Consider the following 27,076-nt stretch of genomic DNA (forward strand, 5'->3'; position numbering starts at 1 on the left):
GGTCACGCAAAAAGACAATGATCTAAAACACACAATCAAGTCTACATGAAAATGGCTAAAAAGCAACACATGTTATGTTTTGGAATGGCTTAGTGAAAGTCCAGACCTAATCCCAATTGAGATGTGGCAGGACTTGAAATGAGCATTTCATGCTTGAAAACCCACAAATGTCACTGAGTTAAAGCAGTTCTGCATGGAAGAGTGGGCCAAACATCATCCACAGTGACATGAGAGACTGAACAACAATTACAGGAAGCATTTGGTCGGAGTAATTGCAGCTAAAGTGGCACAACCAGTTATTGAGTGTAAGGGGGCAACTACTTTTTCACACAGAGGCATTGAGTGTTACATAACTTTGTTTATGAAATAAGTATGCAATTGTTGTGTTATTTGTTCACTCAGGTTCCCATGATCTAATATTAGGTTTTGGTTGAAGATCTGATAACATTCAGTATAAAAAGTATGCAAAAGAATAGAACATTAGAAAGGGGGCAAATACTTTATCACGGCATTGTAAGTCAATACTTAGACCATGAAATACTTCAGATCCACTTGATTGGTACAATGGAATGAACAGAATAAGCCCAATACCACTAACTCTGCCCACCTGCACATCTGTCAAGCTAAATCAAGCACACTTCCAAGTATTTAACATTATGTGTATATAACGCAGGTCTGGAACTCTCCGGGAGGACGTAGCCCCTGCACGCCAGCACGGGAAACCCCTGAGGATAGTAAAAGGTGCTCCATATGACATAGTGTAGGCTAACTGGTTAAGTTTCATCCTACCAGTGTTTGAAAACCATGTGGGAGGTGAAAATAGTATGTTGAATGTCTTTTCAGAAAAGAGAGGTAAAGGCTGCCTCGTATTCTTCACACTAGCAGGCACAGCCCAAGGGATGGTATAGGGGCAGCTATGACAGAGGAGGAGGGCGTGTTGTGATAGTGTTCTGGTAGCCACAGGAGACCTCGAAGTGTTATTGTGGTTTGGAGAGATATAGAATACTTTCAAAGACCTCGGTTTCAATGGGCAATCTGCATTTCAAACGAAAGTTCTCTCCTCGCCATTGATTTGGTAAATAGCTGAGTGACGGGTCTGGAGAAATGTAACCACTCTCAAATTCATAGACAGAGCTATGGATCCAAGATCAAAATTACAGTTTTAACTGTGTTTTGAGGCTACACAGTGTTTGTTTGCACTTACTTTATTTCCAAACAAAGGAGTAAAAGAAGTTAATATCATAAAGCATTTATAAAAAGTGAAAAAATGTATGTAGTGATCGCAGACTGCCCCTTTAATGAGCTACGACTGGCACTAATAGCAGTAATAGGTCTACATTTCAACAAGGTGACATTTATGAAGCAGGTCCTCTTATCTTGTTAAGTTGTTTTATCTCCTCGTATCTTGGGAAAGTCCCCTGGGAAGTATTTTACTATTCTATTCTATTTAATTCTATGCCAGACAACTGTTTCCACTCTTCCATTATTCAACATTGCAGCGATGTCGATTTTCACAGCAATTGATCCTGTTCTTTCATGGTCTAATGTTTACAGTAATTGCTTCAATATTTAAGCTATTTCTAAAAGGTGAATAACTTGCCAAAACATCAAGGATAGAAATTATAGTGCACAAGGCTGAGCTTTAAGAACAAAACACAGAGAAAAGTTGAGTATGATAATAACTTTCCACTTGCAGGCTTTAATTCCACATGGCTTATTTTATACTGGCAAACAATAAATATTTCAGTGATAAAATTGAGTCTTCGACATCGTCAGTTCCTACGTCTGTTTTTTCCCCCTTTTAAATCCCCAAAGCACACTATCAAATATCAACTATTCATGTCCTCTGCACAAGGTCCTTTTGGTTTGAAGTCTCAAGGCTACACTGAAGGTTGTCCGCTTTTCAAACAAAAACCCGTAGCAAGGTACGCAATAAAAATCGAGTAGTTTAATCTTTAACATCAAATACAAAGCATTTCAATAGCAATACTTCCTGTATTGAATCAGAAGTTGCTATATCTATTCCCCTTGGAAAGGTTGTGTGATCAGTTGATAGAACAAAGTAGATCTAAGATCATAAGCCTGATGACAATGAGTGCGATGCTGTTATTATAGTCTCCCTCCTGCATGGTCGAGACTGGAGCCTGTCTGTAAGCTCTGGAAACTCCATGTGCACACGTCCCAAAACAGTGAGTCCGTGGCCGTGCTGAGTACATAGGACCGTCTCTTTCTGTACTATTTTGTGTGTGATGGACCATACTGTACTTCTTCCCACAGCCAAACACAAAACCTCTCCACTATACTGTATCTCACTAATACTGCATGTCGGCCTTATACAGTTGTGTACTAGTGAGCACAATACTGTAGCTTTCAAGATGAAATAAACGACATCAATATGTCAACTCTCAGTTACCCAGGTTACTACATTGGAGTTATCATTGAGAGTATTTTAGTTGTGATTCTGTACATTTCCCACTTGGTCTGTGGTGATGAACGAGAAACAGATACGGTTGTTCTTCTACTGCACCGTTAACAGTAGCCACATGATAAATAAGCATCGGTTGACTAGACGAAGCAACACGCCACTGAATATCACACTGCCAAGGACTGCGTTCACCCCGGAAGTCTATACCACAAATGGATTAATACACTAACAGTAGCTGTGGTTTTTATCATGTGTTTATGTTATGTATTATTTCATCGTGGTACACCCCCCCCCCCCCCCCCTGTCAAATACATGTGGTTCAATGTACAGTAATTAAGAAACCCACGTCTTTGATCCTCAGCCAGTTTCAGAGGCAGACAACCTACAGTAAATGTGCCTGTGCTCACAAACAATCCTTTTCCCCTCACAGCTTGAGGTTCTACCTGGATCCCAAAAGACTTCTGTCCACTATGGGGACCGCCGCAGAACCCTTTTGGAACCCGATTTTCTAAGAATGTGCCAATGTCTTGCCACTGGCATACCGGACACTCTCGCAGCTCTGGGGGCCCATGCGCCTGTCATAGATATCTATTTTCTTTAATTTAATAAATACATTTTGACAGTAACCCTTCAAAATGTCATTCATATGAACCTGTTTAAATTTCCATACATATGTACTACTGTAGGAAGCTAAGTGTTTGTTTCCTGGGCTTTAGGAATATGACTGAAAAAGTGTCTCAGGCCTTGAAAAATGAAAATAGGGGGGGGGGGTAAAGGTTATCTGATGTCGGTTGACAAATGCTGTGGTCAAGGCTACGACGGCGCCAGTGTAATGAGTGGAATGAGAGCCTAATGCTTTTTAGGTAGTTCTTCATGAGTTTTAGTTTAGAAAACAATCTCTCCGCAGAAGCGACAGTTACAGGGATGGTAAAAACAGCTTGATTACCTTAGAAACATCAGGGAAACGAGACAGAAGGGAGTTGCGTTTCAAATAGAGCAGTTCTGCAACATTTTAATTGAGCCGCTCATTCTCCTTAATTGCCGGCCTCAACACGTTACGGAAAGAGATTAACTGTACAGGTCGTCTGGATACTGGACAGCCAGTACATTGGCAGATGCGAATAGATGGTCATATTTAGTGGACAAAAAAAAGCGGTTTGCGATTTTGTTCATACTGGTGAACCGCCGTTTGTGTTGTGTGGTCGTAAATATCAGCAGTCCTTTATCTCTGGTATATCTTGGCAAGCACCATTCAAAACTAAGTTTCAATTGTGTGCATCATAGGCCTATAATGCACAATCTCTCAGGAAAGACTGTCTGGGTTGGCAATACTCGGTATAGAAAACAGTCGGGCCTGCAACCTGGACCGACAGGCCGTGGTGAAAAAAACTTCAGAAGTCCAGGGGATTCTCTGAAGTTGGATTTCATTTAATTTACCTTGAATATTGCAGTCCATTTGCGTAGGCTATTAGCCAGACAAAATCGTTTGAGTTCAACAATAAAAAGTTGCTTAATTTATCCTCAAGCCAACTACTTTTTTCCTCATTGTTAGGCTATTTGTATTTATTGAGGATGACCATTAGCTGCTGTGTAATTTTTATACAAAGTTTATAAATAGCAGCTAAATACGGTAGATGGCTATAGATAGTATACTGAATTAAGAAACAATCCCTAGGAAGCTAGTGTTTTGAAGGTGGACTGACTATTATTTGGCATTGTTAGACTGGTTTTACGCACAACAGCTTTCCATCCAAGCTGGGAGAGAGCACGAGGACGGCTCATGTCATGCAGGTTCAGGTAGACTATACAGGACAGGTGTATATTATAAAACATCTAGTGGTAGCTGATTAGTATGCTGTTGCATCAAACATTTATTTTACAATTGGCAATGTTTGAATTTCCAAATTGAATTACTGAACAAGTAATTACATCATTGCCACCAGCCTGCAGTCTAAAAATGACAGCATTGAAACACCATGTACAGCTTTGTCACGCCCTGACCTTAGAGAGATGTTTTATTTCCTCTATTTTGGTTAGGTCAGGGTGTGATGTGGGGTGGGCATTCTATGTTGTGTATTTCTTTGTTTTGGCCGAGTATGGTTCCTAATCAGAGGCAGCTGTCTATCGTTGTCTCTGATTGGGAATCATACTTAGGCAGCCTTTTCCCCACCTGTGTTTGTGAGTAATTATTATTTCTGTGTGTGTTTTGTGTGCGCCTCAGTTGCGTCACGTTCTTTTCTGTTTACCTGTTTATTGTTTTGTTCGGTTTCACCTCAATAAAGGATGTGGAATTACAAGCACGCTGCGCCTTGGTTGATTTACGACAGGGAGTTTGAAGATAGTGAACGTGACATGCTTCGTGAAATGTTAGGCTTAACGAAAATGATGACCAAATAGGCCTACCAATAAACATGTATCCATTAGCTAAAGCAAATATATACATGCCCTTGCACCACAGAAAGCCTATCATCAATTCATTACGCATGCAGCCGCATGGGGGAGTCTGGGTGTTTGCTACCATGTCTGTGCTGGATGTGCCAGGGCCTGGATGGATAGTGGGGCTGGGGCTTGGAGAGAGGTCTGGGGACTGGGGATGGGGGTGGATAGAGGGCTGGGGTTGGGGCTTGGAGAGAGGTCTGGGGAGGGGGCTTGGAGAGAGGGCTAGGGATGGGGCTTGGAGAGAGGGCTAGGGATGGGGCTTGGAGAGAGGGCTAGGGATGGGGCTTGGAGAGAGGGCTAGGGATGGGGCTTGGAGAGAGGACTGAGGCTTGGAGAGAGGACTGAGGCTTGGAGAGAGGACTGAGGCTTGGAGAGAGGACTGAGGCTTGGAGAGAGGACTGAGGCTTGGAGAGAGGACTGAGGCTTGGCGAGAGGACTGAGGCTTGGCGAGAGGACTGAGGCTTGGAGAGAGGGCTGAGGCTTGGAGAGAGGACTGGGAATGGGGCATGAGATGGTTGTCTTATATTACAGGTTAGAGAGGCAAAGACTGAAGAAGAAACTTGTAAATAAACATTTATTACAGTAAAGTGCAACAAAAAAACAGTATCTTACTCTAGCTACAAAGATTTCTCTTTGTTGGTTTATCTAATGTCATTATGAATATACCACTTTTTAACATAGCTATTGATCTTGATCAACATTGTCCTCTTGTCACTATGGTAAATGCAATTCCCGAGCATAAAATAATGAACATGCAGTAGCAGTCAAAAGTTTGGACACACCTACTCATTCAAGGGTTTTTCTTTATTTCTACATTGTAAAATAATATTGAAGACACCAAAACTATGAAATAACACATATGGAATCATGTAGTAACCAAAAAAGTGTTAAACAAATCAAAGTTGCCACCCTTTGCCTTGATGACAGCTTTGCACACTCTTGGCATTTTCTCAACCAGCTTCATGAGGTAGTCACCTGGAATGCATTTCAACTAACAGGTGTGCCTTGTTAAAAGTTAATTTGTGGAATTTCTTTCCTTTGTTAATGTGTTTGAGCCAATCAGTTGTGTTGTGACAAGGTAGGGGTGGTATACAGAAGATAGACCTATTTGGTAAAAGACCAAGTCCATAATATGGCAAGAACAGCTCAAATAAGAAAAGAGAAACGACAGTCCATCATTACTTTAATCTACAATGTAAAAAAATGAAAAAATAAAGAAAAACCCTTGAATGAGTATGTCTCTCCAAACCTTTGACTGGTACTGTATTACAATCGAGCTTTCCTAAGGCTATAATATGAATACTGTTAGATGAGAACGGTTTAGCGATATTCCTCCTCAAGCATCAGAGGTAACCCCTCTGAACTCTGCAGTGTCTGAAGAGGGATCATACAAGGTGTTGAAGAACGACAGCTCAGATTCCCTTCCGAATTCTAAACCCTAGAAATAAAAATGGAGTCTCTTTACACAGTCCTAGACAGAGCACAACTTGGCCAATATGGCTCTCAAACACACATTTTCATGACTTTTAACAGTAGAGAATATGATTTTGTGATGATGTTCACTATTTTATGTTATAATGTAATTCTACTTACGTTGCTAAGATCGAAAACATGGACATTTTCCAGATGTTCAGGTAGGCTGTGGGGGAGATGTCACTGAATTATTTCTACCACTGTTGTGATCAGATATCATTGGATCTATTTTACATTGGAATCACAAATATTGTAATTGTCATTGTTATCTTCATTGCTATCATCATCATCAGCAGCAGCATTCTTATCATCACCATCATCATCATCATGAAAGACATCACCAATTCATCATTAACAACATTATCATAATTCTCATCATGACATACTTGGTGGAGCGTTTCTGTCGGAGTACAAAGAGAACAGTGGCGATGACAGCCACCACCAGCAGAGAGAGAACCACTCCCAACCACACAGACAATGAATCTGAAGGCACAAGCACACATTAGAGAATTCAAAAGTTAGTGAACATTGTTTGTAACATTGTGTACATTAGTGTAACACCCTTGTCAAAAAAGGGTTGTTAGTAAACTCATTCTAATACCATCCTGCCGACCACACCAAATGTCTAAACCTGAGGGCTGAGTGACCATTGATCAGACATTCCAGTCCAGTACAGAACAAGTCCAGCCCAGTCCAGTCCAGCACAGTACAATACAGCTCAGTCCAGTCTAGTGCAGTGCAGTAGAGCACAGCACCGTCTAGTACAGTCTAGTACAATACAGAGAGAGACCTACTATCTGTAGTAGGAGTTGGAGTGTCCGTGGGTACGGTGTTGTAGCAGTGACCAGGATGGATGGTGATGTCATCTAGAGCCACATCACCGCCGGGGGCCCGGCCCCTCCAGTACATGAACACAAACTGTGGAGGGGACAGGACACAGCCTTTATATAATCACAGACATATACAGTATAATTAGTGACACATCAGTCTCACATTACCATACTTCCAAGTCTTGTTAATGATTTGGCTTGGAAGCCTGGGAATTGTGGTTTATGACACAGGTAGTAGACTGTAGACACTTACCCAGAATGGCTGTGTATAATCCATGTATACGCTGCCCTCCAACCACACGTCTCCCTGGCTGCCTGACTCCGTCCACAAGACATCAGCAGCACCTCCACTAGCATGCTGTTTCCTGGGGGAATGAAAGAATCAACCAATCAATAAGCCAATCAATCTACCATTCATATACCCATCCATCAATCCATCCACCCACCGACCCAACTGTCCATCCATCCATCCTTCTGAGGACAACACGATTGTACCCACCTGTCATTGCGGTAGAGGTTGAGGGTTCCGATGTGAGGGCCATACATGTGAAACCAGAAAGTCAGACAGTACCCCCTGCTGTCCGCCTGCAGTATCTCACTGAACAGCATGGATCTGTCTCCCCATTGGCCCACAGAACTGTCCACATACAGGTAGTAACCTGGGAGGAGACAGGACAGGGAGCGACTAAGGGGCCTTTTCTGACCAGCATCCCATTGACAGCCAGACTAGCCAAAATATATAACTGACACTTACCTTAACCTTAAAGGGATAGTTTGGGATTTTGGCATGTTCCCTTTATCTACTTCCCAAGAGTCAGATGAACTCGTGGATACCATTTTTATGTATCTGCGTACAGTTTGAAAGAGGTTGCTAATTAGCATTAGCGTAACGACTGGAAGTCTATGTAGTCGGGCTGTCCCTTTAACCAAACCCCTAACCTTAACCCTAACCCAGGCGTGTCAAACTCAATCAGTGCAAGGGCCATACTGGGAAAAAAGACAATTTTTTTTTTAAAACAATCATACAACTACGACCTAAACTGGCCATTGTTCTATTAGAAGACATATGGCCTTTTATAATGTACATAGGATGCTGTATATAGCATATTTTACATGTAAAAAATAAAAATAAAATAAAAAAAGGTTATAAATACTATTTGTCCAGCCTTTGCCGCTTGCAGATGTGCATTAGGCTATATGCTGCGACCCTAATCAAAAACAATTGAATAACTCCAAATAACAAAAACTTAGCTAGGTTGTTGTAACATTTAAACTTAAAACATGTTTTTCAGTTTTTTTTGCACTGCATGGATCACCAGTGAGGTTGAATGCAGATTTGCTGTATGGCAGTGGAGGCTGGTGGGAGGAGCTATAGGAGGACAGGTAATGGCTGTAATGGAATAAATGAAACGGAGGCAAACATGTGGTATCCATATGTTTGATACTGATCCATTCATTCCATTCCAGCTATTATAATAAGCCTGTCCTCCTAAAGCTTCTCCCACCAGCCTACTCTGCTGTATGGTGCACTCAAAGGGCCGGTTTCCCGGACACAGATTAACCCTAGTCCTGGACTAAAAAGTACTTTCAATGGAGATTTTCCATTGATCTTGCTTTTTAGTCCAGGATTAGGCTTATTTCTGTATCCAGGAAACCGCCCCATTATGTCTTGTAGTTGTAGGCTACAGAAAAGGACCTGTTGGAACCCAAACTTGGCATGACCATTTAGCATACAACAAGTTTACATTTTCAGTAGAAGATTCGGTCAGTGCCATTAGTGATGATATGACACGGCGCACTGGCTGGCTCGTATGTAGGTCTGGGAGGAGGGGTGTGTGTGGCAGTGCACTGCAGTTTGGAGTGCAGCACATTGGCTGTGACTTGTAGTGCAATGCATCGCGGGCTGTATGGGAGCGGGCCAACATGAATTGACAACCCAAATCATTGCGTGGGCCGGATAGAAATGTGTCATGGGCAGGATTCGGCCCGCGGGCCTTGTGTTTGACACGTGCCCTAACCCTAACCGAATTTTAACAAATTGTCAAATTAAATAGCCGTTTGCATGTCATCCACTTCCCCTGTGTTTTTCCCCACAGGACAGGTACACGTAACACAAAAACTTTCAAAATGTTTGGAAAACAGAAAAAATCATACCAAAACTTTAACATTAAGAACGGTAATTTGAATTCTCTGTTTGAAAACATTTTGCTACGTTGTGCCCTACTGAACATAACACATGCTCACCTAGGGAGGAGTTGGTGGTGTGGTCCACACTGGGCCCAGTGTTGGGGTTTGGTGAGGCCCCTCTGCCCCTCAGCCAGTCCTCCTCATCCACCCCTGCCATGGCCACGTTGGTCCAGCCACACAGGTTGATCTGGAAGTCACAGTGTCCAGGGGGAGGACAGGGGCTGCTGGTCACCTGGATGTCATCAAAGGCCATGTCTCCCTCATCACTGCTCCCCTTCACCCCCTCCACAATGATCTGAAACAGCGTAACAGCTATGAGAATCACCATCATGTACAGCGATCTTCAAACGACTCCGTGTGGACCCCCAGATGTTTCACAATTTTGTTGTAGCCCTGAAATAGCTCACCTGATTCATCTATTCAAGAGCTTGATGGTTAAATCAAATCAAAATGTATTTATCACATGCGCCGAATACAACTGGTGTAGACTTCACAGTGAAAGGCTTGCTTACGAACCTTTCCCAAAGATGCAGTTTTATTAATTATTATAAAAGTTATAAAAAATAAAATAGTTACTAACACGAGAGGAATAAAATAAAATACACAAGAATGGAGCTATATACAGGAAGTACTGGTACCAGATCACTGTGGAGCTATATACAGGAAGTACCAGTACCAGATCAATGTGGAGCTATATACAGGAAGTACCAGTACCAGATCACTGTGGAGCTATATACAGGAAGTACCAGTACCAGATCACTGTGGAGCTATATACAGGAAGTACCAGTACCAGATCAATGTGGAGCTATATACAGGAAGTACCCGTACCAAATCAATGTGGAGCTATATACAGGGAGTACCCATACCAGATCAATGTGGAGCTATATACAGGAAGTACCAGTACCAGATCAATGTGGAGCTATATACAGGAAGTATCCGTACCAGATCAATGTGGAGCTATATACAGGGAGTACCAGTACCAGGTCAATGTGCAGAGGTATGGGATACTTTGGGTAGATATGTACATGAAGGCAGGGTAAAGTGACTAGACATCCGGATAGATAATAATAAAAGTTAAATAAAGAACAGAGTAGCAGCAGCAAACGATTAGTGTAAAAGTTTCTTAACGTAACACGTTTTTTTAATACATTTTTTGGGGGCAGAAATGCCTTCTGGAACATGTGAACTTTCATTTGTCTTAATATCAAACTTGTATGCCATCCATAAACACAATTTATTTTGTAAAATTAGGAGTCTAGTTGGTTTAGCCACAGAAAAAGTCAGGAACCTTCCCCGCTAGCCATGATTGGCTGAGATAATGGATGGGCTGGACATGCCAAGAGGTAAGTTCGGATTAGTTTGCCCTGTAGCACACTTCTGTCTGTAACATGTGCTGCTCAGTAAGTGTAGATAATCCTTGCTACCACTGCTTTTTTGAAAGATTTAACGTTAGCAATGCAGAACTGCAAAAGTCTTGCTACTTTCTGCACACAGAAGAGTGTGAACCGGAGAGATTTGACACAATGGGCCAAACAAGCTGTAGCTAGCTAATAACCAAATGGAAAAGACACGCTGTCGTGAAGCGTTCATCCATGTTCTGTATACGGGTAAGAGTCTAGCTACATTTTCAGATATTATACATTTCAAATTTTGTCAGAAAGTCCTTTTATTGCAAGTTAGCTTGCTGGCTCGCTAGCAAACGTTACATGTATGAACTGTGTAGTAATATTACTTGTATCTCAGAAAGACATTTGCATTGCTAGTTATAGCAAGTTATTATTCTAGTTATTGCTAGTTATAATTCTTATTTACAATGACGGCCTACCAAAAGGCAAAAGACCTCCTGTGGGGACAGGGGCTGGGATTAAAAATAAACCAACATATAAATATAGGACAAAACACACATCACGACATAAAGAGAGACCTAAGACAACAACATAGCAAGGCAGCAACACATGACAACACAGCATGGTAGCAACACAACATGACAACATGGTAGCAACACAACATGGTACAAACATTATTTGGCACAGACAACAGCACAATGGGCAAAAATTAGAGACAACAATACATCACATAAAGCAGCCACAACTGTCAGTAAGAATGTCCATAATTGAGTCTTTGAATGAAGATATTGAGATAAAACTGTCCAGTTTGAGTGTTTGTTGCAACTCGTTCCAGTCACTAGCTGCAGCGAACTGAAAAGACGAGTGACCCAGGGATGTGTGGGCTTTGGGGTCCTTTAACAGAATGTGACTGGCAGAACGGGTGTTGTATGTGGAGGATGAGGGCTGCAGTAGATATCTCAGATAGGGGGAATAAGGAGAATTGGTGGCAAATCTGATGGCCAAATGGTAAAGAACATCTAGCCGCTCGAGAGCACCCTTACCTGCTGATCTATAATTTATGTCTCCGTAATCTAGCATGGGTAGGATGGTCATCTGAATCAGGGTTAGTTTGGCAGCTGGGGTGAAAGAGGAGCGATTATGATAGAGGAAGTCTAGATTTAACTTGAGCCTGCAGCTTTGATATGTGCTGAGAGAAGGACACTGTACTGTCTAGCCATACTCCTAAGTACTGGGTTGGGATTATGGTTCATTGTTTAGCTAGCTAGCTACAAGTCTAAACAAAAGACTCCACATCGCCAGATGGTTAGATGACCCATCCAGTTAGCCAGGTGTGTCTAGAGGTCATTGCGGCGATCTATTGTAGTTCATGAACATGTGAACATCCAATTACCTAGATGTGGCTGGTGGGTGGTTAAATATTTATTTCACATGACCCATCAATTTAACAAGTGTGTCTGGGTAAGCATCAACTAATTATTATAAAATATTTATACAATATTTTTATCTGGACACTTACAAAGTCAGATTAGGATATAGGCCAAGGACTAGATAAGGTGCATTTTTTACCTGAAGTTTTTCCTTATTGTAGGCTACTACTTTCACCACTTTTAGTTTTGAAATCTTTGGTTGTTTACTACACTACCTTACTCACTCTGTTTAGCACATGGCCTCACATGTGAATCCTTAGAGGTGGGTGGGACTAATGCTTAAGATGCTGAATAGGTGTAGACAAAGAAGAGCTCTCCAGTAGGTGTACCAAAACATTCAAGGGAATTTGCTCAAAAGTGGGGTTACAAGTTTATCAACTGTCAAAGCAGAATTACTTTCCCATTGTTCCTCAACTGCAGTGTATGATATACCATTTTGTAGCGCTGATTCTCTACTTTAGTGCAATGTAAAAAACACCATTTCAAATGTTGCTACATAAGACCGAATCGAGGCGGGCGGGCGGGCGGTCGGTCGGTCGGTCGGATACATACATACATACATACATACATACATACATACATACATACATACATACATACATACATACATACATACATACATACATACATACATACATACATACATACATACATACATACATACATACATACATACATACATACATACATACATACATACATATAAAGTCTAGTGAGTGTGTGTAGGGTCAGTGCAAGATAGAGTCAGTGCAGATAGTTTGGGTACCATTAATTGACTATTGGCTATTTAGCAGTCTTATGGCTTGGGGGTAGAAGTTGCCTCGGAGACTGTTAGTCCGAGAGCCAATGCTCTGGTACTGTTTGCCGGACGGGCCTTCCTCTGACACCACCTGATATAGAGGTCCTGGATGGCAGGGAGCTCAGCCCCAGTAATGTACTGGGCTGTCCGCATCACCCTTTGTAGAGCTTTGCAGTCAAGGGTGGTGAAATTACCATACCACGCGCTGATTCAGCCAGTCAAGATGCTCTCGATGGTGTAGCTGTAGAACTTTGAGGATCTGAGGGCCCATGTCAAATCTTTTCAGACTCCTGAGGGAGAAGATGCACTGTCGTGTCCTCTTCACAACTGTGCGGGTGTGTGCGGATCAAGTCCTTAGTGATGTGGACACCAAGGAACTTAAAGCTCTCAAACCGCTCCACAATAGTCATGTGGATGGGGGCCTGCTCTCCCCTCTTTCTCCTTTGGTCCACGATCAGCTCCTTGGCCTTTTGACATTGTGGGAGAGGTTGTTGTCCTGGCACCACACTGCTAAGTCTCTGACCTCCTCCCTGTAGTTGTGCGCGGCCATGCAGTCATGGGTGAACAGGGAATACAGGAGAGGACTAAGCACACCCCTGAAGGGCCCCCGTGTTGAGGGTCAGCATGGCAGAGGTGTTGTTGCCTACCCTCACCACCTGGGGCTGACCCGTCAGGAAGTCCAGAATCCAGTTGCAGGTTGAGGGGTTGAGTCCCATGGTCCCTAACTTGGTGATAAACTTGGAGGGGACTATTGTGTTGAACGCTGAGCTGTAGTCTATGAACAGCATTCTCACATAGTTATTTCCCCTTTTGTACAAGTGGGAGAGGGCAGTGTGAAATGCAATTTAGATTGCGTCATCTGTGGATCTTTTGGGGAGGTATGCGAATTGGAATGGGTACAGGGTGTCTGGGATGATGGTGTTGATGTGTGTCATGACCAGCCTTTCAGAGTACTTCATAATTACATTTAGGCTGATTACCTTGGAGCTCTTGGGAACAGGGACAATGGTGGTCAGTTTGAAACATGTTGGGATTACAGACTGGGACAAGGAGAGATTGAAAATGTCTGTGACGATACCTGCCATCTGGTCTGCACATGCTTTGAGAACGTGCCCTGGTATTGTGATTGTTAACCTGTTTAAACATTTTGCTCACATTGGCCACGGAGAGCGAGATCATATAGTCATCCGGAAAAGCATGGGCTTTCGCGCGAGGCACAGTGTTATATTCCTCGAAGCAAGCATAAAAGACATTCGGCTCGTTTGGGAGTTCTGCGTTGCTGGGCAGCTCATGGCTGGGTTTCCCTTTGTAATCCGTTATCGTCTGCAAGCCCTGCCACATAAGACAAGTGTAGAACAAGTAGTAGGATTCCACCTTAACTTGTTATGGATAGGGGGCAGTATTTTCACGGCCGGATAAAAAACGTACCCGATTTAATCTGATTATTACTCCTGCCCAGAAACTAGAATATGCATATAATTATTAGCTTTGGATAGAAAACACTCCAAAGTTTCTAAAACTGTTTGAATGGTGTCTGTGAGTATAACAGAACTCATTTGGCAGGCCAAAACCTGAGAAGATTCCAAACAGGAAGCACCCTCTCTGACCATATCTTGATCATCTCTATCCAAAACAGGGGATCTCTGCTGTAACGTGACATTTTCTAACGCTCCCATAGGCTCTCAGAAGGCGCCAGAACGTTGAATGATGACTTTGCAGGCCATGGCTGAAAAACAGTAGCGCATTTGGTAAGTGGTCGATCTGAGAACAATGAGACTTGCGTGCGCGTGCACGAGACGACTCCATGTTTTCATTTTCAGTCTTTGAACGAAAACAACGACTCCCGGTCGGAATATTATCGCTTTTTTACGAGAAAAATGGCATAAAAATTGATTTTAAACAGCGTTTGACATGCTTCGAAGTACGGTAATGGAATATTTTGACATTTTTTGTCACGAAACGCGCCGGGCGCGTCACCCTTCGTTACCCTTCGGATAGTGTCTTGAACGCACAACAAAACGCCGCTATTTGGATATAACTATGGATTATTTGGAACCAAACCAACATTTGTTATTTTATTGCGTTTACAATTGCGACAAATAATCTGCTCAGACCCCAACCAAGGAAGATTAAAAGTCGTGCTATAAATTCTCAGACAACCCAAAGATTCCTTGATGCCCTTCCAGACTCCCTCTGCCTACCCAAGGACGTCAGAGGACAAGAATCAGTTAACCACCTAACCGAGGAACTCAATTCAACCTTGCGCAATACCCTAGATGCAGTTGCACCCCTAAAAATTAAAAACATCTGTCATAAGAAACTAGCTCCCTGGTATACAGAAAATACACGAGCTCTGAAGCAAGCTTCCAGAAAATTGGAACGGAAATGGCGCCACACTAAACTGGAAGTCTTCCGACTAGCTTGGAAAGACAGTACCGTGCAGTATCGAAGAGCCCTCACTGCTGCACGATCATCCTATTTTTCCAACTTAATTGAGGAAAATAAGAACAATCCGAAATTTCTTTTTGACACTGTCGCAAAGCTAACTAAAAAGCAGCATTCGCAAATGGAGGATGGCTTTCACTTCAGCAGTAATAAATTTATGAACTTTTTTGAGGAAAAGATCATGATCATTAGAAAGCAAATTACGGACTCCTCTTTAAATCTGGGTATTCCTCCAGGGCTTCATTGTCCAGAGTCTGCACAACTCTGCCAGGACCTTGGCTCAAGGGAGATACTAAAGTGTTTTAGTACTATATCTCTTGACACAATGATGAAAATAATCATGGCCTCCAAACCCTCAAGCTGCATACTGGACCCTATTCCAACTAAACTACTGAAAGAGCTGCTTCCTGTGCTTGGCCCTCCTATGTTGAACATAATAAACGGCTCTCTATCCACCGGATGTGTACCAAGCTCACTAAAAGTGGCAGTAATAAAGCCTCTCTTGAAAAAGCCGAATCTTGACCCAGAAATTATAAAAAACTATCGGCCTATATCGAATCTTCCATTCCTCTCAAAAATTTTAGAAAAAGTTGTTGCGCAGCAACTCACTGCCTTCCTGAAGACAAACAATGTATACGAAACGCTTCAGTCTGGTTTTAGACCCCATCATAGCACTGAGACTGCACTTGTGAAGGTGGTAAATGACCTTTTAATGACGTCAGACCGAGGCTCTGCATCTGTCCTCATGCTCCTAGATCTTAGTGCCGCTTTTGATACCATCGATCACCACATTCTTTTGGAGAGATTGGAAACCCAAATTGGTCTACATGGACAAGTTCTGGCCTGGTTTAGATCTTATCTGTCGGAAAGATATCAGTTTGTCTCTGTGAATGGTTCGTCCTCTGACAAATCAATTGTAAATTTCGGTGTTCCTCAAGGTTCCGTTCTAGGACCACTATTGTTTTCACTATATATTTTACCTCTTGGGGATGTCATTCGAAAACATAATGTTAAATTTCACTGCTATGCGGACGACACACAGCTGTACATTTCAATGAAACATGGTGAAGCCCCAAAATTGCTCTCGCTAGAAGCCTGTGTTTCAGACATAAGGAAGTGGATGGCTGCAAATTTTCTACTTTTAAACTCGGACAAAACAGAGATGCTTGTCCTAGGTCCCAAGAAACAAAGAGATCTTCTGTTGAATCTGACAATTAATCTGGATGGTTGTACAGTCGTCTCAAATAAAACTGTGAAGGACCTCGGCGTTACTCTGGACCCTGATCTCTCTTTTGAAGAACATATCAAGACTGCTTCAAGGACAGCTTTTTTCCATCTACGTAACATTGCAAAAATCAGAAACTTTCTGTCCAAAAATGACGCAGAAAAATTAATCCATGCTTTTGTTACTTCTAGGCTCGACTACTGCAATGCTCTACTTTCCGGCTACCCGGATAAAGCACTAAACAAACTTCAGTTAGTGCTAAATACGGCTGCTAGAATCCTGACTAGAACCAAAAAATTTGATCATATTACTCCAGTGCTAGCTTCCCTACACTGGCTTCCTGTTAAGGCAAGGGCTGATTTCAAGGTTTTACTGCTAACCTACAAAGCATTACATGGGCTTGCTCCTACCTATCTTTCCGATTTGGTCCTGCCGTACATACCTACACGTACGCTACGGTCACAAGACGCAGGCCTCCTAATTGTCCCTAGAATTTCTAAGCAAACGGCTGGAGGTAGAGCTTTCTCCTATAGAGCTCCATTTTTATGGAATGGTCTGCCTACCCATGTGAGAGACGCAGACTCAGTCTCAACCTTTAAGTCTTTACTGAAGACTTATCTCTTCAGTAGGTCCTATGATTAAGTATAGTCTGGCCCAGGAGTGTGAAGGTGAACGGAAAGGCTGGAGCAACGAACCGCCCTTGCTGTCTCTGCCTTGTCGGTTCCCCTCTTCCCACTGGGATTCTCTGCCTCTAACCCTTTTACAGGGGCTGAGTCACTGACTTACTGGTGTTCTTCCATGCCGTCCATGGGAGGGGTGCGTCACTTGAGTAGGTTGAACCACTGACGTGGTCTTCCTGTCTGGGTTGGCGCCCCCCCCTTGGGTTGTGCCGTGGCGGACATCTTTGTGGGCTATACTCGGCCTTGTCTTCGGACGGTAAGTTGGTGGTTGTAGATATCCCTCTAGTGGTGTGGGGGCTGTGCTTTGGCAAAGTGGGTGGGGTTATATCCTGCCTGTTTGGCCCTGTCCGGGGGTATCATCGGATGGGGCCACAGTGTCTTCTGATCCCTCCTGTCTCAGCCTCCAGTATTTATGCTGCAGTAGTTTATGTGTCGGGGGGCTAGGGTCAGTCTGTTACATCTGGAGTATTCTCTTGTCTTATCCGGTGTCCTGTGTGAATGTAAATATGCTCTCTCTAATTCTCTCTTTCTTTCTTTCTTTCTCTCGGAGGACCTGAGCCCTAGGACTACCTGGCATGATGACTCCTTGCTGTCCCCAGTCCACCTGGCCATGCTGCTGCTCCAGTTTCAACTGTTCTGCCTGCGGCTACGGAACCCTGACCTGTTCACCGGACGTGCTTGTTGCACCCTCGACAATTACTATGATTATTATTATTTGACCATGCTGGTCATTTACGAACATTTTAACATCTTGACCATGTTCTGTTATAATATCCACCCGGCACAGCCAGAAGAGGACTGGCCACCCCTCATAGCCTGGTTCCTCTCTAGGTTTCTTCCTAGGTTTTTGGCCTTTCTCAGGAGTTTTTCCTAGGGAGTTTTTCCCAGCCACCGTGCTTCTTTCACATGCATTGCTTGCTGTTTGGGGTTTTAGGCTGGGTTTCTGTACAGCACTTTGAGATTTCAGCTGATGTACGAAGGGCTATATAAATAAATTTGATTTGATTTTGATTTGATTGAAGTAGAAGTCCTGGGAGTGCATTCTGACGAAGAACAGCAAAGGTAATCCAATTTTTCTTATAGTAAATCTGAGTTTGTTGAGTACCAAACTTGGTGGGTGTCAAAATAGCTAGCCCGTGATGGCGAGCTATCTACTCAGAATATTGCAAAATGTGCTTTCACCGAAAAGCTATTTTAAAATCGGACACCACGATTGCATAAAGGAGTTCTGTATCTATAATTCTTAAAATAATTGTTATGTTTTTTGTGAACGTTTATCGTGAGTAATTTAGTAAATTCACCGGAAGTGTTCGGTGGGAATGCTAGTTCTGAACGTCACATGCTAATGTAAAAAGCTGGTTTTTGATATAAATATGAACTTGATTGAACAAAACATGCATGTATTGTATAACATAATGTCCTAGGAGTGTCATCTGATGAAGATCATTAAAGGTTAGTGCTGCATTTAGCTGTGGTTTTGTTTTTTGTGACATTATATGCTAGCTTGAAAAATGGGTGTCTGATTATTTCTGGCTGGGTACTCTCCTGACATAATCTAATGTTTTGCTTTCGCTGTAAAGCCTTTTTGAAATCGGACAGTGTGGTTAGATAAAGGAGAGTCTTGTCTTTAAAATGGTGTAAAATAGTCATATGTTTGAAAAATGGTAGTTTTCGGATTTTCGAGGAGTTTGTATTTCGCGCCACGCCTATCATTGGATATTGGAGCATGTGTTCCGCTAGCGGAACGTCTAGATGTAAGATTAAACAGGATTATTTACAGTAAGTGTTAGGCTGGAGAAGGATGGGAATAGAAACTAAAACCATTGTGTTCCGACACATAGCAATCATCAGTGTGTTTGGTCTAGGACGACATCCCATAGCATCAAGACAGGGGCTCACCCTGTAATCGTCCCTGTCCAGCTGCAGCGTTGCCTGGGCAAACCTCCACAGAGCCCCCTGGTCCCCGGAGTGGGACAGCAGCATTACCTGGCCCCCTTCTTCACTCCACTGGTACACATTCAGAGTCCCCATGCCCTTCCCGGACATGTGGTACCACAGCTGAAGACACACCCCTTTACCTGCGCCACAGAGACACGTAACAAATATTCTTATTCCGTTTTTTTAGGATCTGCTCAAAAGTAGTACACTACAAGCAAGTGAAATAATAGGCTATCATTTAAGACCGAACCTCTGTCATCTCTAGTAAATGGTTGCCAGTCTATGATTGCGTTCCGATTCTCTCAAAGTGTGCACTTGTCCATTCTTCCCCACGCAATGAATAGCATTGGGTTTGGCATGGGTTCATACCAATCTTACACCAGTCCTTTCCTTTTCATTCCATGAATGGAAGTGAACAAGTACACATAGAGCAGAAGGGTAAAGAAACGCAACGCAGAATATCCCTTTCACCTGCAGGGAACAGTGGGGAGGCCATCCTGGCTGTCTGTCCAGCCTGGTCAACCCCCGATGAGGGTAGGTAAAAGTAGTGTCCAGTGGCGGTGTTGGTGGTGTGGTCGTAGTCCGGACCGGTGTTAGGGTTAGGTGTGGACCCGGACCCCCTGACCCAGTCACCGTCATCATCAGCCTGCTGAAGCCAGTTACAACTGCTCTCCTCAAAGTCACACAGGTCTGGAAGGTAAAAAATATTTTAAGATATACAAAATATACAAAAAATATGCAAAGGTATGTGGACGTCAAATTAGTGGATTTAGCTATTTCAGCCAAGCACAGCCATGCAGTCTCCATAGACACACATTGTCAGTAGAATGGTGTTACTGAAGAGCTCAATGACTTTCAATGTGGCAGTGTTGGACAGGATGCCACCTGTCCAACAAGTCAGTTTGTCAAATTGTTGCCCTGCCAGAACGGCTCCTGGAAACTGTAAGTGCTGTTATTGTGAAGTGGAAACGTCTAGGAGCAACTACAGCTCAGCCGCAAAGTGGTACGCCACACAAGGTCACAGAACGGGACCGGCGAGTGCTGAAGCTCGCAGTGCGTAACTATCTTCTGTCCTCGGTTGCAACACTCAATACTGAATTCCAAACTGCCTCTGGAAGCAACGTCAACACAAGAACTGTTCGTTATGTTTCCATGGCCGAGCAGCCGCACACAAGCCTAAGATCACCATGCCAATGCCAAGCATCGGCTAGTGGTATAAAGCTCACCGCCATTGGACTCTGGAGCAGTGGAAATGTGTTCTCTGGAGTGATGAATCACGCTTCACCATCTGGTAGTCCGATGGACTAATCTGGGTTTGGCGGATGCCAGGAGAATGCTACATGGCCTAATGCATAGTGCCAACTGTAAAATTTGGCGGAGGAGGAATAATGGTCTGGGGATGTTTTTCATAGTTTGGGCTAGGCCCCTTAGTACCAGTGAAGGGAAATCTTAACACTACAGAATACCATGACACTCTAGATTCTGTGCGTCCAACTTCGTGGCAACAGTTTGGGGAAGGCCCTTTTCTGTTTAAGCATGACTATGACCCCGTGCACAAAGCAAGGTCCATACAGAAATGGTTTGTTGTGATCGGTGTGGAAGAACTTGACTGGCAAGCACAGAGTCCTGACCTTAACCCCAACGAACACCTTTGGAATGAATTGGAACGCCGATTGTGAGCCAGGCCTAATCTCCCAACATCAGTGCCCGACCTCACTGATGCTCTTGTGGCTGAATGGAAGCAAGTCCCCGCAGCAATGTTCCAACATCTAGTGGAAAGCCTTCCCAGAAAAGCGGAGGGTGTTATTACAGCAAAGGGGGGACAAACTCCATATTAATGCCCATGATTTTGGAATGAGATGTTAGACGAGCAGGTATCCACATACTTTTGGTCATGTAGTGTACCAACATATAAGGTATATCAACATATACTTAATGATATATGGAAATATACAGGTATATTAACATGTACAGACATACATAAAAACAAACAAATGCATGCTAGGACTTGTATCAGAGTACACCATTAAGAAGAGTGTACAGAATGAAGTTATGATGAAGGGTACCTGATGGGGCGCAGGGTCCTGCGGTGAAGGTGATGTCATCGATGGCGATGTCCCCCGCCTCCCCGCCCACCGAGGCCTCCAATACCACCAAGTGGACTTCGTGTAAGGTTACATGACTCTGGGCCAGCCGCCACTCATCCCCCTGAGTGTGACTCCTGTACCACACCTATAGATAAAGACAGGAGAGCAGGTAGATGATGGCTCTAATCACTGATCTAGGGTCAGATATTACCTATAGGTCATAGGTAAAGACAGGGGGAGAGTTAGATGTTACTCCTAATCTCTGATCCAGGTTCTGTTCTTACCAGTGTTCCTAGCCGGGACTGTGTGGTGTGTAGCACCATCCTGAGTGATCCTACTGTGGGCCCAAACATGTGGTACCAGAATGAGAGGCAGTACCCCTGGGGCCCTGCAGGGGGCAGCAACTGGGACTTCAGCTGAGCAACACTACCAACGGTGCTGGGAGCAGAGCTCTCGATGTACAGGTAATACCCTAGGAATTAAACAACACACTGATTAACATTGAGGAAACCATTGAATTATGCAACAGGTTGGAACCGTTGAAGCAATTGGACACACCCTGCTGACTACGCCAACATTAAAAATGGCAACAGTTCCATCCTGTAACGTTATATTGTCCAGATTTGATGTAATCATGATCATTCACATTGGTTACACTACCCCTTTAAAGTACCAGAAACAGTGAGGGAAGAACATTAAGCCTACTATATCGCTAGCATGAAACACTGATGCTGAAAATGTCTTCCATGTAACGCCCAGTTGCTGGTACTTTGAAAATGGGTCACTACACTAACCCTTTTATGTTGCAATAAAATAAAAAATAAAAACAGGGTGTGTTTTAATGTACATTATCATGAAATTAGTACATTGAGTGGTGATGTGATGCAACTGTGGGACTGACTGACCAGTGGTGGTGGTGTGGTCCCCAGCAGGCCCAGTGTTTGGGGTGTCCGTAGGACCAGACATCACCTGCCAGTCCTGTTCCTCCTCTGCCCCCCGCATCCAGCCACACAGGTCCCTCTCAAAGGAACAGGCATAGGCAGACAGGACTGGGGAGAGAAAAGTAAAATAGTGACCTAGTGACACGATGTGGCCTCGGCCCGTATTCATAAAGCTTCTCAGAGCGCTGATCTAGGATCAGGTCTAGGATCAGGTCCCCCCCTGTCTACCTAGTCTTATTCCTTATGATCTAAAAGGCTAAACTGATCCAGTCCTAGCCCTACCTGGTGGCTGGTAGGATGTGTCACAGTTGAGGAAGGAGATATCGTCCAGAGCAACAGCACGGGAGACATCTGAGAGCCTCTCCCCGGCCCAGCTTCTGAACACTACCTGAGAGGACAGACAATTACGTCAGTACAGTCAACTAGCATGCCGTGGGTCCAGAGGTTTCTCCTGATCGCCTGACCTGAGAACAGAATCATCTCGGCCCTAGTAGAATCTAGTAGCGGCCAGAGTTTTTCCTGGTCTAGTAACACGATCAGTTAAAAAATGACTCCTGGACCTAAACATGTGGTTTTATGACTCCACTGAAGTACCGTGCCAGTTCAATGTACGGCCCAATGGAATCATAACAACAAAGCTAGTAACGGGTATATGGGAACACACACCTTGTAGGGCTGCAGATGTTGACCTAGGGGCAGGTGCTCTGGTCTCCACTGGGGGGCGGTGGTGAGTGTGCGTGACCATAGTGCTACCTCTTTGCCCTCAGCCTCCTGCAGAAGAACACTCAGAGACCCTACACTTTTACCACGCATCTGGAAGTGAAACCTGAGTGAGTGAGTGAGTGAGTGAGTGAGTGAGTGAGTGTGAGAGAGAGAGAAGGGTGGATAGAGAGAAAGAGAGGGGGGGACAGAGAGAGATGCTAATACATGGTCCGTGAGGCTATAATATAAAATATTTTTGAATAAAACTGAGGTAGACATCGAAGGCGGGCTCATGGCATCAGCCTACTGGGTGTCCTGTCTGTCACTCACAGTATCTGGCAGTAGGGGGACAAGGATGGGAGGGCGGGACTCTGGAGACGAGCCTCGATTTGGGACTGGCTGAAATTGACTGCCATGTAGTAGCCTATACACAAAGTAGGAGGGAAAGGAAAAGGGCTTAAACATGCAATCTGTAACTTTCATTTCCTGTCAAAAGAGCTGCTGCTGCACTTGCTTTTTAAACTGTGTTGAGGAACGTAACTGTTTCTTTCTTGGCTGATTGTGTTAATAGTACCGATCGAGTTGTCATTGGTGAAATGAAAATAACAGAACACACCTTTATGCTAAATGGTTTTACATGTGCTGTTGCGTTGTCATTGGTAGGTGGTTGTGGTCATGTGTTTGGTCAGTGTGTGAGGTCCATTGTAGTTACCTGTGCCAGTCGTGTGGTCCGTCTCTGGTACCGTGTGGTTTCCGGCTTCCTGTCTCTGCCATCTGTTGACGCCCTCGCTGGTGTCACTCCACAGACACTGGTCACTCTCAAACGTACAGGGACTGGTGGTGGGAGGGACTGAGGAAGTGGGTGTGGTTTCAGTTGTGGGAGGGTCTGAGGGAGTGGGTGTGGCTGGATTAGTTGGAGGGACAGAGGAAGGTGGGTTGACTGGCAGCTGGCTGTTGTTAGGGTCGTGGACACACTCCTTGAAGAAGGAAACGTCGTCAACTGCAACCAGACCAATATGGTTATCTCCTCTCTTATACTGGAATACAATCTGCAGACACACAAGCATATGTACACACACACACACCATGTGAGCGGATGTGAGCAAGACCTTTTAACAGGTCAACATTCACAAGCCCACGGGGCCAGACGGATTACCAGGACGTGTGCTCAGAGCATGTGCGGACCAACTGGCAAGTGTCTTCACTGACATTTTCAACCTCTCCCTAACCGAGTCTGTAATACCTACATGTTTCAAGCAGACCACCATAGTCCCTGTCCCCAAGAAAGTTAAGGGAACCTGTCTAAATGATTACCACCCATAGCACTCACGTCAGTAGCCATGAAGTGCTTTGAAAGGCTGGTCATGGCTCACATCAACACCATCATTCCGTAAACCCTAGACCCACTCCAATTCACATACCGCCCCAACAGATCCACAGATGACACAATCTCAATCGCACTCCACACTGCCGTTCATTGACTACAGCTCAGCGTTCAACGCCATAGTGCCCACAAACTCATCACTAAGCTAAGGACCCTGGATCCTGGACTTCCTGATGGGCCAACCCAAGGTGATAAGGGTAGGCAACAACACATCTTCCACGCTGATCCTCAACACGGGGGCCCCTCAGGGGTGCGTGCTTAGTCCCCTCCTGTACTCCCTGTTCACCTACGACTGTGTGGCCAAGCACGACTCCAACACCATCATTAAGTTTTCCGACGATACAACGGTGGTAGGCCTGATCACCGACAACGATGAGACAGCCTATAGGGAGGAGGTCAGAGACCTGGCAGGGTGGTGCCAGGACAGCAACCTTTCACTCAACGTGAGCAAGACAAAGGAGATGATCGTGGACTACAGGAAAAGGAGGACCGAAAAGGCCCCCATTAACATTGATGGAGCTGTAGTGGAGCAGGTCGAGAGTTTCAAGTTCCTTGGTGTCCACATCACTAAAAAATTATCATGGTCCAAACACACCAAGAAAGTTGTGAAGAGGGCGCGACCACGCCTTTTCCCCTCAGGAGACTGAAAAGATTTGGCACGGGTCCCCAGATCCTCAACAGTTCTACAGCTGCACCATTAAGAGCATCCTGAACGGTTGCATCACCGCTTGGTATGGCAACTGCTCGGCATCCGGACGTAAGGCACTACAGAAGGTAGTGCGTACAGCCCAGTACATCACTGGGGCTAAGCTTCCTGCCATCCAGGACCTATATACCAGGCGGTGTCAGAGGAAGGCCCAAAGAATTGTCAAAGACTACAGTCACCCAAGTCAGGGACTGTTCTCTCTGCTACCACGTGGCAAGCGGTACCGGAGTGCCAAGTCTAGGTCCAAAAGGCTCCTTAACAGCTTCTACCCCCAAGCCATAAGACTGCTGAACAATTAATCATATGGCCACCCGGACTATTTACATTTACACCCCTCGTCCCATTGTTTTACACTGCTGCTACTCGCTGTTTATTATCTATGCATAGTCACTTTACCCCTGCCTACATGTACAAATGACCTCTAACCTGTACCCCTGCACATTGACACGGTACAGGTAACCCTTGTATATAACCTCATTCCTGGTTTTTTTTTCTTCGTTTATTTAGTAAATATTTTCGTTATTATATTTTCTTAACTGCATCGTTGGTTAAGGGCTTGTAAGTAAGCACTTCACGGTAAGTTCTACAACTGTTGTTTTTGGCGCATGTGACAAATAAAATTATATTTTAATTTGACACCAATGAGCCATCCAATCTGTTATGCAATACACACTAAATAATCTCCATGTCACAAATGTCTGTGTGTGTGTTTGTATGTGTGTTGTCCTCTCTGACCTTGCTGTTGACTGGTACGAACAGTATGACCTCTGCCCTGTGCCAGCTGTAGTCCTGTGATGAGTCTCTGGTCCACAGCACAGTGTCATCAACCCCATCCTGGTCTGTCCTCAGACTCAGAGTCAGACTGGCCGTCTCCTCATCCTGGCTGTAGTAGTAGAACCTCACCTGTAGGGGGAGACAGAGAGCAGCATCTCAGTAAGAGAACTACAGACTAGCTTGAGGAGGCTACGGCACTGCTGTTGGTGCAAAGAGATGGAGAGAGGGCACACTTCCTATATTTGCCCTGATCGCTTCTGTGACGGCACAGGCAGCCCTATTGCGGGCTAAAACAGGCTTTTGTGGCAAGTGCGCCTCTTGCCATCTCTATGTGTTGGTGTAACATTCGTGTTCATTGTTGAACCATTTAGATAGCGATTGACAGAGTGGTTGTGAACGTAGAGAGACTCACGGTGCAGTTGGAGCTGGGTAGCAGAGTGCTGGAAAGCAGCTCTGATGTCTGGCCCTTCTCAGTCAGGTGGCTCCCAGGAATCACATAGTGCCCTGAAACATAAAGACAACCTCGTTCCATCACAAAGAACCACCGACAGTAGGCACCCTGAAGTAAATCTCTCAGGAGCGTTGCTGCTCTATAAGTCTGTGATGAAAGACCATGGGGATGGCCATAGGGCAATTCTTATACTCCCTGATCCACACACTATAATCTGTCTCGAAGTGCACCGAGCGGACCTACCTGCTCCATTGTTTTTGGTGTGGTCCCTCGGCGGCCCGCGTTGAGGCCAGGCGCTCTCTCCCGTCTGGAAGGTCCAGTCAGCCCCGGGGGTGTCCACCTCACTCTCCTCCCAGGAGCACAGGCCCTGCTCAAAACTGCAGTGCTCTGCGTAACCCTGCTTCTCTGGATACACACGGACAGATGAAAGGGAACACTCAGGATACAACCAACCCGATTAGAGCTCTTTGTTATTATTATGTGACCTGGCCAGGGAAAACTCCAGGTCCTTGTTAAAAGTATGAACCAAGGTTTTCCTGCGTACAAAACGGTCCTTCTCACTCACCGCAGTCGGCCTCGTCAGTCCCATCCCCACAGTCGTCGGTGTAGTCACACACTCGGCTCTGCTCCACACACACACGGTTAGAGCAGGTGAACACTCCAGCTGGACAGGAGTCCTGGGGCTCTGAGAGGGAGAGAAAACAGAGTTCTGCAAAGACTCACTCAACCTGCTTTAAATCAGCACTGGAGCAAAGTGAGATTCAATCTATATACTGTAGCTCCTGTAATAGACAGGTAGTACTACGCTATGCTA

At 44.5% G+C, this 27,076-nt stretch overlaps 1 protein-coding gene across 2 annotated transcripts in view; it reads right to left on the reverse strand.

Annotated features, from left to right (window-relative positions):
- Window positions 1-6,093: 6,093 nt before the first annotated feature.
- The window catches only part of si:ch211-106h4.4 (MAM and LDL-receptor class A domain-containing protein 1), a 42,457-nt gene continuing 21,474 nt past the window's right edge, over window positions 6,094-27,076 (reverse strand). For both annotated transcript variants that reach the window (XM_029704463.1, XM_029704461.1), the window contains exons 30-49: window positions 26,828-26,947; window positions 26,506-26,667; window positions 26,224-26,315; window positions 25,773-25,940; window positions 23,660-23,996; window positions 23,278-23,371; window positions 22,912-23,071; window positions 22,528-22,633; window positions 22,210-22,353; window positions 21,589-21,776; window positions 21,284-21,449; window positions 19,689-19,907; window positions 19,179-19,357; window positions 9,412-9,649; window positions 7,667-7,826; window positions 7,421-7,532; window positions 7,132-7,255; window positions 6,724-6,820; window positions 6,458-6,503; window positions 6,094-6,302 (exon numbers count right to left, since the gene is read on the reverse strand). In XM_029704463.1, coding sequence (XP_029560323.1) covers window positions 6,201-6,302; window positions 6,458-6,503; window positions 6,724-6,820; window positions 7,132-7,255; window positions 7,421-7,532; window positions 7,667-7,826; window positions 9,412-9,649; window positions 19,179-19,357; window positions 19,689-19,907; window positions 21,284-21,449; window positions 21,589-21,776; window positions 22,210-22,353; window positions 22,528-22,633; window positions 22,912-23,071; window positions 23,278-23,371; window positions 23,660-23,996; window positions 25,773-25,940; window positions 26,224-26,315; window positions 26,506-26,667; window positions 26,828-26,947 — 3,014 coding nt within the window. In that variant the 3' untranslated portion in view covers window positions 6,094-6,200. The remainder of the gene's footprint in view (window positions 6,303-6,457; window positions 6,504-6,723; window positions 6,821-7,131; window positions 7,256-7,420; window positions 7,533-7,666; window positions 7,827-9,411; window positions 9,650-19,178; window positions 19,358-19,688; window positions 19,908-21,283; window positions 21,450-21,588; window positions 21,777-22,209; window positions 22,354-22,527; window positions 22,634-22,911; window positions 23,072-23,277; window positions 23,372-23,659; window positions 23,997-25,772; window positions 25,941-26,223; window positions 26,316-26,505; window positions 26,668-26,827; window positions 26,948-27,076) is intronic.

Source organism: Salmo trutta, chromosome 21 (assembly GCF_901001165.1).
Source record: "Salmo trutta chromosome 21, fSalTru1.1, whole genome shotgun sequence".
Taxonomy (NCBI): domain Eukaryota; kingdom Metazoa; phylum Chordata; class Actinopteri; order Salmoniformes; family Salmonidae; genus Salmo; species Salmo trutta.